A 12,523-nucleotide genomic window follows, 5' to 3' on the forward strand; every position below is an offset into this window, starting at 1 on the left:
AAAGAACGGTAATGGATCAAGCCCAGATCTGTTGACTGGGTGTGAGTGTTTGATTGGTTCTGATGCTCCGTCCATCACCACCTCCTTTTGTACCACTTGATGCTGCTTGGCATCAAAAATATCAGTCCATGTCAAATGTGTCTCAGAGTTGAAAATAGTCAGCAAACTGATGAATCATAAGATTCGAGCAATATATACATTGTTATTGTTTGTGATACTGGACACATTACATCCATGATGCCCAAACAGCAACAATGACAGAATGACACACTGCTACCTAGATAGAACATACAACAGCAGCCATGTCAGAGGGAAATTAATCTTGAAGAAACAATTCCACTTAAAATTATGGCTTACACAATACCTAAATTAACAAAAAGAAATCCAGTATCTGAAGGCACAACAAATGATTCATTTGTTTTTTTTATATTTGTGTTCATATTATGAGCACACATGAGGAAGACCATATATGTTAGATGGGTGGATGATGCATGGAACACAAATGATTGACTTTTGTAGCGAAGAAAACTTTTGACACAATCCAAATAAGCTGTCTTGATATAACAAAACCAGCCACAGCCCTCAGTGATTTATATAGTGACTCTCACACATGGGGTTACAATGCCTATAGAAGTGGTAGTTTTATATAGATTTGTTTGGATGACCCGTTCTACAAAATAAGACTTAAACAGCTAATCGGAGGTCTTACCAAAGCTCTTTCTGTAAACAACAACAAGATAGTCGTCCTCCCAGCTCAGACACAAAAGAAGTCAGTCTTTCCAACAGTTTATGCTGCAACAGCAGTTATAACAAACCTACCCTTTTCAAAGCAGCAACTGTTGTGGCTCTTCCAGAGGCCATGTGCGAGAATCCCAAACCAGAGTATCCTTTGTCACAAAACCGTACTCTCTTCACATACCTCTGATGATAACATTAGTAAGGATAGAAGTGGATGAAGTAAGGAGAAAAAATAAAGGAAACCCTACAATAAGAAACACAACAAGAGAAAGGTAAACCAAGAAAATGGAGGAAGACGCAAAGATGGTAAGACTGAAGGAAAGAGGTAGACAAGATGTAAAGGCGGAAAAGGGTAGGACTGAAGAGAAAGCAAGCCAGAAAGAAACTAAATGAAGGAAGGGGGTGAATGATAAAGGGGAAAAAGTGAAAAAAATTTAGAGGAGCGAAAGAAAAAATTAGACAGAAATAAAAAGTTAGGAAGATGAGAAATAAAGCAAATGGCAGAGAAGACAGAAGTGACAAAGAAACAAAGGAGAGCAGATGGACAAAGAAGATGAAAACTAAGTAGAAAAGAAAAAGTCCTGAAACCTAGCAAGAGAAAAATAGGCCGAAGGAAGACCGAAGAAGAAAAAAGAAACAAAAAATGCAACACCGAAAGAAAGAGTGGAGAATGCAAGAAGTAGAAAGAAAGGTACGAAGAAAAAAAAAGTGAGCAAGCAAGAATGGAAGAAAAGAAAATGAAAGAATGAGAAAGGAAAGCAAGGGTAAAGACAGAAGAGAGATGTAGGAGAAAAAGAAAGTAGAAAAAGTAAAGAAATTTCAGAAGCGGTTGACCTGCTTCGGCCTATATTGTCAGCTTCCAGTCCCTCGTTGAAATGGGCATGTATTTTGTTTTAAGGTGCTGCCTTTGAAGGAGGGTAGCTGCATATTCTCAAACTATTTGACAGGCGTTTTTTGTGTGAGCTACTCTGAGGCAGCCTGGGAGCTACTGATAGTTTGTGATTGACCGGTTGGAGACCGCTGGTGTAGAGTTTACCTAGTGGGCTAAATGGTAGAAAATTTGTAAACCCAAGACCTAACAAGAGATAAATGCTCCTTGTTGAAGAGCTTGCAACATTGATATGAATTAGGAGGTACTACTACATCAACACAATAGTGGAGTCTTTGTGTGGTATTTTTTATTTCCAAAAGTGGACTGAATCTTCGCAGAAATCCTGGACACCCACCGCCACAACGATGCAGAGACTTCATTTAAAAAAAAAAAACATAATGCAAGATCATCTCACTTCTATCTTCAGATGATGATCACACTGCACTTACTGGATGTGTAGTTTCATAAGCCAATACATCAGTAGCACTGCCCTTTCCTGAGCTTAGTGGTATGGGCAAATAGTACCAGGTCAAATATTTACCAATCAGAATAAAATCTGCACACGTGTTTCTAAAATTTCTAGCAGTGGTATCTGCATTGAATAAATATGTATTTACTCTTAACTAGATTACTCTGTAGTAATGGGGAATATTGTCTGAGAATGCTCGGCACACATGCATCACTTATAACTTTGTTGTGCAGGTGAGAGTTCACCCTCACTGTGAAGAAAGAAAACAAATCACACTACCAGCCAGAGCAGATTCAGAATTGTTTAGATTAAACCATTGATTTAATCCAGCCGAAAGCCTACTGCATATAGGAGAGAGTGCAGTCGTTCAAGAAATTGCTTCCTCTTTGCATTACAAACACATTACTTACTTTCAGTAATACTCTTTCCAGTGGATGCCCTTGTGTAGCCACCGATGCTTCACCTTTTGAATTCTCATAGGAGCCAGACTGAATCTCAAACTTTTTCTAGTAAAGGCTCCTGTACGTGGATCGGTGCACCATCTGACTCTGCGGCAGCTTCTGGAAGTGACAACACTTAGCCCTGTATAGACGGCTCCAATGCGTGCTCCCATCATTTTCCCTAACAACTCTTCTGTGTTTTGATACGTAGATCAACCATGACCAATTGCAAGAATGATTGTGTGCAAAATCTAACTTGGGATTTTTTCAGAACAATAAAAAGACCACTCCACGGTACAGAGCAAAGAAATGGTGGTGCGTAATCTGATGTTGTGTAGATCGAGTCCCCATCAGAAATTGTTATTGAAGACAAGTAACTTGTTCTTCTGATGGATACTTCAAACCACAGATTCCTCCCTTTTTGAATATCTATACCAAAGCAGTACCCCCAAAATGTAGAAGTGGACTTAACCCTGACTTGATTGTAAAGACCGTAATGGCAGGTGAAGGGGTTTAGGTAGGCCTGTCTAGCAGCCTGGCAGATATCCACCACCGGAACACCTCTTTCCAAAGTAGTAAAGGCAGGCTTGGCTCTGGTGTAATGTGTCCGAAGGTCTTCAGGAAGCACCTTTTCGGGCATGGCTTAAGGGCTGTACTGGCTCTTGTATGGGTTGTGGAGGCTACCTCTGGCAATAGGCTAGACCTTGAGAGTATCCTATGACCATTCAACATTGCTGGTGAAATTGATAGGCTAGGGAAAGCAAACCCAAAGAGCAGGCAGTAGCACGGCTGTCTTTGAAGCATCCAACAGCAGGCTGCTTTTTCTCCAAAGAGCCTGAAACCATCAAATGGCTCTTCCATAAGGGATGCTTGCATGTCCCCAAACAAATGTGATGGCATACGTTGAACCACAACTCCTGATCATCACACTGTTCATGTTGAGGCCTACATGGTCTGTTGTGTTCAGACTTATTTTCAACACGTTGGCAGCATCGTGGCCATCTTGTAGTATTTGGGCAAAAGCATTCCTAAATTGGTCGAAACAGCCAATAGGCTCCCAAAGGGCATATGTATAGTGTCCCAGCAGGTAGACCATGTGAGGGACCTCTAAGCCAAACTGAAGGATGAGAAGACTTTTTATTTTTTTTGAGTTCGTGCACTTGGATTCCTTATGTGATAGAGACTACTAGCCGCAGATTCCTTAACGTAGAATTATCCCCAGGCGTGAGACTGGACCCGGAAAACTTTCTTGCTCAGCATCTCTGTGCGCCGGGGGGTGGTGCCTCGCGACTCCGCCCTGACGTCTTCCACGGGCGTGACGTTAGCGAGGTCACATAAGCCCCACCCCAGCGCGCTGACGTCAGTTTTCTTCTTTTCCGCCTGCAACGCGGATCCGGATTGTGTTGTCTGGCCTGTTTCAGGCCTTCTTTTTCCGCTTTGAGCATTTTCTTGAGAACAGTGTGCGAATGCCTTCAGGCTTCAATACGTGCTCGTCTTGCGCGCGCCAGATGTCGCCGATGGATCCTCACCCCATCTGCATGTGGTGTTTGGGGGAGCACCACGACTCCACAGATTGTGAGCGTGTCAGCAAATGAAGCCGAAGTCCCGGCGGGAGCGCTGGATGAAACTCCTTTCGGCTTGCATGTCCAGGTCGGTGGTGTCGCCGCGTCCGTCCCCCTGCGGACGGCTTCAAGAACCGCCGCTTTCGTCTCCGACATCGTCCTCCCAGGCCGCAAGGGCGTCGCTCACCTGTTGGTAAGTGTGTGTCGCAGTTTGTCCCCGAGGCCCGGTCCCCGGCCTGTTGGGGGCGTGGGTTCTCCGCGGGTGGTACGCTCTCGCGTTGCCACCCTATATGCCGTTCCCCGGCGCGGGGGCGACCAGAGCACAGATGGAGGCGTATGCGGCGGCCCTGCAAGTCTCTTTGGCTAGTCCTTCTTTTCTTTCTTCTCTAGGGACGTCTGCGGATCCCTTGCCATGTGCGGGGACTCTTGCGGCTCCGGCGCCGACAGGTTCGGAGGATGTGGTGCCATCGGGGTGCGGCCCTTGGGGGTTCCCTCCTTCGGACCACGGCATCTCTGCCTCCCCGCAAACCCCTGCGGGGTTCCCTGTGGTGTTGCGGCAGGTTGCCGGGGCTCGGGGCGTGTCCTCGAGTCCCCCTCGGTCCTCTGGGCAGGCGGCGGCCTTGGCCGAGGTGACTCCGCTCAGGCGCTGGCGGCTGCTGGCGGCGCTGCAGGGGCCGGCTAGGGGTCGGGTGCGTCTCCGGGCCACTCTTGTCCCCCCACGCAGGCGGCTGCCTCGTCGGAGGTCGAGTCGGCGCTGTTCCTTAGCCACCCCGGCTCCGACCCCGACTTGGTCTCCTGCGCCGCGCGTTGTGGTGGAGGTCGTTCCGGCATCCCCTTCGGCGTGGGTCGACGTTGACCTGACACCGGTGGCAGACTCTATGTTGCCAGGCTGAAGTCTTGTCGTTGATTCGTCTTCGGACACCCCCTCTTCTCCAGAGGTTCAGCGGTTGTTGGTTTCATCTTCTCCGGAGACGGGTCTCCGCGTCTTGGCCTTTTCCCTGGCGTCCTCTAAGGACAGCTCTTCGTTCATCGGTCGACCCTCTTCCTTTTCGAGCTTGGCCTTTCCTTCCTCTGGTTGGGCTGGGGGACGGCCGCCTTAGCTTGCACCCGTCACCCACGGAGGAACTGCTTTCCCCGCCATGGGGCCCTACGGAGGAGAATGCTGCCTTCGCTCGGGCTGTTTCCACGGCTGCAGGAATCTTGCGCAGGGGTGATCCAGCTGCCCAATCCCCACGGATCATCTGCTGGAGATTCTCCATCAGGGCTCTGGTGGACCGGAGCTGCTTCTTCCCATCGAGACTGCGCTCCACAATTCTGTTTTTGGGGCCTGGGGCCATCCTGCCACAGTGAACCCGGTGCCCCAGCCTCTTCTGCACCGCCACCATCCTGCTCCGCATGATCCGGTCTGTCTTTCCCTCCACCCTTCTACCAGGGGCCCTCTTTTACAGACCGCCTTTCCCTCCTTGCCATCGGTGTTGTCTCCCCCGTCACGGGAGGCCCGGTGGTTAGATTCCGGGGGGGGGGCAACATCTTCGCCTCCTCCAGTGCTGCTTTGCAGGCCCTTAGCACTCTGTTTGTTGGCCAGGGTCACTTCTTGCTTGTGGGATTCAGCGGAGTCCCTTCTGTCTTCTGCTTCTCGGGAGGGTGCCTGCGTTGATCTGCAGCACCATGTGTTGGATGGCCAGGAGCTGGCGGTGTTTATTCTTCGCTCGGCTCTGGACGTTTCGGAGGTACTTGGTCGTACCATGGCTACTTCGGTGGCCCTTCGTCGCCATGCCTGGCTAAGGGATAGTGTTTGCCCTGAGAACGTTGGGGAACAGCTGGTTGACCTTCCGTTTGATGGCACTCTGTTGTTCCACGCCCCTGTGGATTCTGCCATTCAGATCTCTCCCTCTCCCTCCCCCTCCCCCTCTCCCCCTCTCCCCTTCTCCGCTCCGCCTCTCCCCCTCTCTCCCTCCTCCCTCTCCCTTTCCCTCTCCCCCTCCCCCCTCTCCCTCTCTTTCCCCCCAGCCCCCCGCCCCCCCATGGTGCTTGGGACGTTACCTACCCTATGTGGGGTACTTGTAGCTATTACATAGCTCTGTCCTGTGCTGGGGAGGGGTGGTCACCCTTTCCGGGTTCCTTGCTCTCCGTGGCGTCACGGTATGTCGCAGGTGCGATCTTCTTGCCAATTGTCTTGGAGAAGCTTGACCTAGATCCATCCTTGTCGCTACGTCGCAGGTGCGATCTGGCCTGCTGTCTGCGGCATCGGGTTGTAGCGGTTCTGCATTTTTGTCTTGTGTTTTGGCTTGGTCCTCGGTCTGATGCTCCAGAGAGTTTGACTTTCCTTGGCCTCTGTGTTCTGGTGGCAGGCTTAGGTCGTCCTGTCTTTTTCTTTTCTGCCGGTTCCTCCACTTCTTCGTGGGTCAGTGTGTGTCCTGGCCCTCCCTGGCCTCTGCCTTCGGCTGGCGTCTTCCTTGTCCGGGGTGCGCTGTTCCGTGGTGTTGCCTGTTACTGGTGGTGCATGCCCGTGCAGGCCTGCTTGTTCTCCTCCTCCGTTGTGATCTTGATGTGTTTCCTTGCGCCCCTGCCTCTGGTTCCGCTGGGGCTTCTCACAACGATGCTTTTCTTCTTCCTCCTGTGCTGTTGGCAGTGGCGCCGTTCCGGCCTTGCCCGCTGCTTGCGGCAGAGGTGTATTCAGCTCTTTTCTATCTCTATGCCTGTGTTTCTTATGGTGGGCCCTGCCTTTGGTTCTACCTCTTCTCACTGAGTTCGAGGTGGCCCTTGCATTCCTTGAGGCCTTTGGGGCGCTGTCTGCCCCTGCGGGGTGTTGGGCACTCTCTTTCTCTTGGTTGGGCTTGGATATCCTGGCCCTTTCCTTCTTGTGCCATGTCCCCTACTGGGGCCCTAGTCTCTCCTGGTGGGGAGGCTCTCTCGCAGGCCCTCGTCCCGTCTGGGTATGGCTAGGATATCTGTTCTACGTTAAGGAATCTGTGGCTAGTAGTCTCTACCAGATGTACAAGTTACTTACCTTCGGTAATGATGTATCTGGTAGAGACGATTCTAGCCGCAGATTCCGTCACGACTCACCTTTCCTCCCCGTTCTGCAAGGAGTCTCGGCTTGGTTTTCTGCACTAGCCTCCCTCTGGGTGGCTTGTCTTCTGTGGGGGTCCTTTTCGTTTACTGCCTGTCTGACTTCCCTCCAGCTGGGTTCTCTCCTGTGTAGGGGCCTGCTTTTGCTCTTTTCCCTTTGTTGTTACAATTTCTGATCCCCTTGCAGTCTTCTACGCTGGGGGTTCTTTTGCCTGTCCTTGGCCTCCTGCTCCTTTCTGAGGCTCTGGCCCTCCTTGACTGTGTTGTCTGGTGGTGGACTGCTGTTGTCCCTCTGTTCCGGGCTTGTGGCCCTTTGCTGTGTGGTCTATGGTTGCAGTCTCTCTTTCTCTTCCAGCGCTTTCCACTGCTTGTGCCTCCAGCCTGGCTCTCGCCTTGGCTGGCACGGTGGTTCTGCGGAGGGGTGCTTTCTGCTCTCCCTACTGTGACTTTCCTGATGTGGTCTTCTGGTACTTTTGTGCTGCCTGGTGCTGCCATCTGGCTTGCACAGTTGTTCCTCAGAGGTCGTCTGCTCTTATCCTGCTTTGGCTTTCCTGTTGTAGACTCCTGGAGATCGATCTCTCTCTCTCTCTCTCTCTCTCTCTCTCTCTCTTCGGGGCGGAGTCAAGAGGCACCGCCCACCCGGCGCTCAGAGATGCTGGGTGTGAGAAAGTGCCATCTTTCTTGCATGGTATGCCCCCACTTTTTGCTAAATTGCTGAATGTACTTTTACTGAGTGTACACTGGACTCCTGCCAACCAGGTGCCCAGGGCCTATGTTCCTTCCTTAAACCACACCAACTCCAAATTGGCAAACCCTGGCCACATGTCAGCCCCTAGTAAATGGTACCCTAGGTACCCAGGGCCTTGTGACCAGGGAAGGCCTCTGAGGGCTGCAGCACTCATTTGTGCCACCCTTAGAGGCCCTGTACCCTTACACACACACACTGCCTTTGCAAGCTGAGTGTCTGGGTGCAGGACAAAATGAAGAGTCGACATGACACACATCTCTGTGTGCCATGCCCATCACCTACACTGCCATAGCATATATCAGCCACCCCTCTGGCTGGGTGCCTTATGCCCATGGTGTGGGCGCAGGAGCCCTGTGCCCCTACAGTACCCAGGTCCATTCCTGGGCACTAAGTGCAGTGCTGCCATTTAAGAGTACATGGTAAACCCACCCTGATGCCAGTGTGGGATGTAATGTACCAAGCACCCCAGAGGGCATCTTAGAGATGCCCCCTTACAACTAACCTACAATCCACGTCTGCTCTGAGGATGCCCAGGCTGCCACACAGCAGACACGTTGCTGGACCCCTGGGTGGGAGAGCCCCTGCTCTCCCGGGCCTGCAACAATGCATATCCTGGGTGAGGTGCTAAATCTCCTCCCCCAGGATGAGCAAAGGGAAGCTTCAAAGGCATGCTGCCTCTTGGAGTTTCCCCAGGCCACTGCAACCCCCCACTCTGGCGGGAAGCTTGGCCGGAAACCCCAAATAAGGACAGGGGATGTGCCAGCCTGCCCACCCCACCCCTCAGGTGGGGGAGGCGAGGTGAAGCACATCTCCGGGCTCTCGCCATCTTGAAGATGGGAGGCCCTACCCTATCAGGATTAGGCTACTGCCCCCCTCCCCAGGAGAGAGGCAGGATAGGGGGTGTACCCACCCCAGGACAAGGACCCATTGGTCCCTGGCCTTCACCTACCTGTAACGCCCCTAAATCTAGTATTTAGGGGCACCCTGAACCTTCCTTCCCCAGATTCCAGATTCAAAAGACTACAAGAAGAGCAAGAAGAACAAAGACCTGCCCTGCAGCTGCTAAAAAGGGAAGAAGACACCAACTGCTTTGGCCCCAGCCCTACCGGCCTGTCGCCTCCCGAACCTGCACCAGCGCAGCATCTCTTGTGGCCAGCAACCTCACCAACCCCGGAGGACCTGGCTACCTTTTGGCTCTAAGCCCCTGGGACTCCCATGAGTAGAGGCTCTACTCAGAAACCTATTTCCAACCTCTGGCAGCAGCCCGGAACCGCGAACCCAGCACACTCTGCACCAGCCAAGCCTGGCCAGTGCCGGAGTGGACAAAGACCCTGAGGACGACCCCACGGCGACTGTGACCCCGAGTCCGGCACCCAAGGACCCCCTCGACATTCGGGAAGGAGCCTGCAGCCTCAGAACAAGGTGCCCCCCCAACCGCAATCATCAGAGGGTAAGATTTCCCGACACCAAAAGGCACCCCTGCACGCGGCGCCCTGCAGCCCCCTGTGCCCAATCCCGGGTTACCCACCTAACCTACAACTACCCAACTTACCTCTCGAAGTGGTGGTGGCACCTGAAGCATCCTTGTCCCCGAGCTTGCTGCCTTTTTCCTAACCGGAACATTCCCATTGATTTCCATTGAGCGCCCGACGGCTCAAAAGCACCCTGCACCCAGCCGCCCGAGTGGCCCTGGCAGTGCAATCTCTACACTAGCCTACTTCCCCACTTGCCCTGAGTGAGTGACCAGGAGCCCAGCTCCCACAGCCGCGTGGCCTGCTAGTAAGCAGCCACCAAACCAGGCCCCCCTATTCCTCATAGGCTAACATTAGGCCTAACTCTCTCTGCACCCGGCTGCCCTAGAGCCGCTGAGGGTGAACTAACTGTGCCTATCTGACCTTGGGGGACCCCTGAGTCTATGCCCAGAACCTCACCTTTGCCAGTCGAGAACTTACCTGAAAACCGCTAACTCTATTTTCTACATAGGGTAACATTGACTGGCTTTTTCTTGAAATTTCGTCTAAGTGTGGACTTTTCAAATCTTCAAATATTCACTAAAAATCAGCCGAGCGACAAAAACGCAAAAACTCACCTGTTCTCAGGTGGGCTCACAGTGCTGGATCTTGGTGCCCAGCACTGGCTCGGAAGAATACTCGCATCTATACTTACCAGTAACCCCATTTTCTCCCATAGGAAACCATTAACTGCTTTTCTGTGAAATTTCTTCTAAGTGTTGATTTCTGCAATTTCTAAATATTCCTCAAAAATCGTATAACATCTGAAAACGTAATTACTTACCTGTTTTGGATAAATGTCCCAGTACTGAACCCAGACACCCAGTACTGGATTACAGAAGTAACGATAACCTACTGTACCTGTAACCTATATTTCCTTCCATAGGGAATCATTGATTGTTTGCTCTGAAATATTTTCTAAGTGCTCACTTTTGAAATAGCTAAATATTAGTTCAAAACCAGTACAGTACCAAAATCGACTTTCAACAGCTGATTCTGAGAACTGACCCAGGACTGGATCTAGGATCCAAGCCTGGAATTACAAAAGTAATCTGGAAGTAATCTGTTGCATATAATTTGAATTTATCATTGAGCTCAATGTATTGTGTTTAGAAATAGAGTTGCCTACTGCAACTATTTGTAACTGTTTACTAAAAAGTCTATTGCATATACAAAAGTATTTTTATGAAACATCTCTTGTCGAGAAAGTATATTTTAATTCCAAGTGTTGGTTCTAAAATAAAACAAGCATATATTTTTTATATATACAAACCATTGGCCTAGAGTTCAGTTATTGAGTGTGTGGAACTATTTGCTGACTGAGTGTGCACAACAAATGCTTTACACGTCCTCTGATACTGCCTTACTGCTCGACCAGGCTACCACTTTGGAGAGTAAGGTTATATCTAACTTTAACCTCTGTTCAACCCTTGGGGTCTGTGGACTCTGTATACCCTGTACCTATTAGGGAACAGTATATACAGAGCCACTTTCTCACACTGGGCAAGAAAGTTTTACGGTCCAGTCTCACGCCTGGGGATAATGCGATGTTAAGGAATCTGCGGCTAGAATAGTCTCTACCAGAGACATCGTTACCGAAGTAAGTAACTTATACGTCTGGCTTAACAGTGGGTGATGTGTTGGGGTTAACTTTGCTGAGGGGAGCCTGAACCACCAAACTCTCAGGAGTCTTAGAGTATGAACATTCTCAAGAAGCTACGATGCTGGAAATTGCTAGGTGGATTGTAAAATGCATCATATGCACTGGCTAAGCTTACTGTAGAAAGTAGGCCTCAGGCAGTTTGGGTTAGCAGGAAGGTTGCCACCATGGCATTCTTGAGTAACATTACTTTACTGGATATATGGAAGAACAACATAGACTTCTAGCCACACTTTCCAAAACAGTACTGTTTAGATAATCATGCGTGAAAGAAGTACCTGTAGGTCTAATTGTGCTGAAATATTGTTCACCACTCCGATTAGAACCTTCTCTGGAGGGCACTGCTTTACAGTCTATACCCTGCTTGTGATCTAAAACCACACATGTAGCAAATGGTACATGTATATTTACCTGCAACACTCTGTTTGCAGCTTTTAGTGTTGGAGTTTCATATGCACCCTCATTAGCTCCCGTCTGACTGAAAGCTCTTGTGGTTGTATTTAAATGATTCTTGTAGAGCATTAGATGCAACAGATAGAGAAAACACCTACATCTATGTATAAGGGTTTTAGACTTTTGTTAATGTTCTCTCTCTATATATTTACAGTGACCAGTGGGGCAAGGAAGTAGTTAGTTTGTTTGAGACCAACCTGGAGACCGCAGGCCATTTCTACACAGACTCCAATGGCCGAGAAATCCTGGAGCGGAGGTAAGAAGGCATTCCTGTGCCCTGCTTCCCCAGTGCTGCCAGCTTAGGCCGGTTTTTATACACAGCCGTGCATTTCATAACTATATTTCCAAAAGATTACTCAGCAATTGACTTTATAAAGAACTTACTGAACCAACACGATGACTTCAATGATAACTGCTCCTGCTAAAGGGATTGTTTGGTAACCAGCAGGTTCAAACACAGCAGCCTCAAGATTTAATCCTTTTGAAGGCGAGCAGGTTGGTAATAACACATTATTCAACCACCAGGGCACCATTCAGTTTGTGGTCTGGTCAGTGCGCTAGGAATTTAATAGAATGGCCTATATATATTTTTTAGGTCTCGCCTGAGACAGCGCTTTAGCGCTGTTCTGGCGAGACTTATAGTAAGCACTTTTGGAAGTGCAAACGAGTGCTTTCAGGCCGCCAACTACTGTGCATGTGTGCCGGGCGCGCGCACCATTTGGCAGCCTGAAAGCACTCGTCTTTCACTTTCGCCTGTCACACAGCCGCGCTTTGAAGTGTGGCACGGCCGCTTTGATGTGATCGCGATCACTTTCACACTGTGGCAGCCTGCGTGTACAAAGAGCACTCTAAAAGAAAACAGCATCGTTATATTCTTCATTTACAATTAAACAGTCTAAACATACAATGTACACATTGTGTCAAGACGCTGTAATGTGTGCCTCGTGCGCGTTTTACATAAATTACAACACACTCTTGCACCAACCACAGCATACAAAG

The 12,523-nt window shown here is 49.8% G+C and overlaps 1 protein-coding gene across 2 annotated transcripts in view; it reads left to right on the forward strand.

Annotated features, from left to right (window-relative positions):
• Window positions 1–12,523, forward strand: part of MAN2B1 (mannosidase alpha class 2B member 1) — a 240,577-nt gene that overhangs the window by 85,389 nt on the left and 142,665 nt on the right. For both annotated transcript variants that reach the window (XM_085600697.1, XM_085600696.1), the window contains exon 18: window positions 11,679–11,780. In XM_085600697.1, the coding sequence (XP_085456823.1) occupies window positions 11,679–11,780 (102 nt within the window). The remainder of the gene's footprint in view (window positions 1–11,678; window positions 11,781–12,523) is intronic.

Source organism: Triturus cristatus, chromosome 4_2 (assembly GCF_964204655.1).
Source record: "Triturus cristatus chromosome 4_2, aTriCri1.1, whole genome shotgun sequence".
NCBI lineage: Eukaryota > Metazoa > Chordata > Amphibia > Caudata > Salamandridae > Triturus > Triturus cristatus.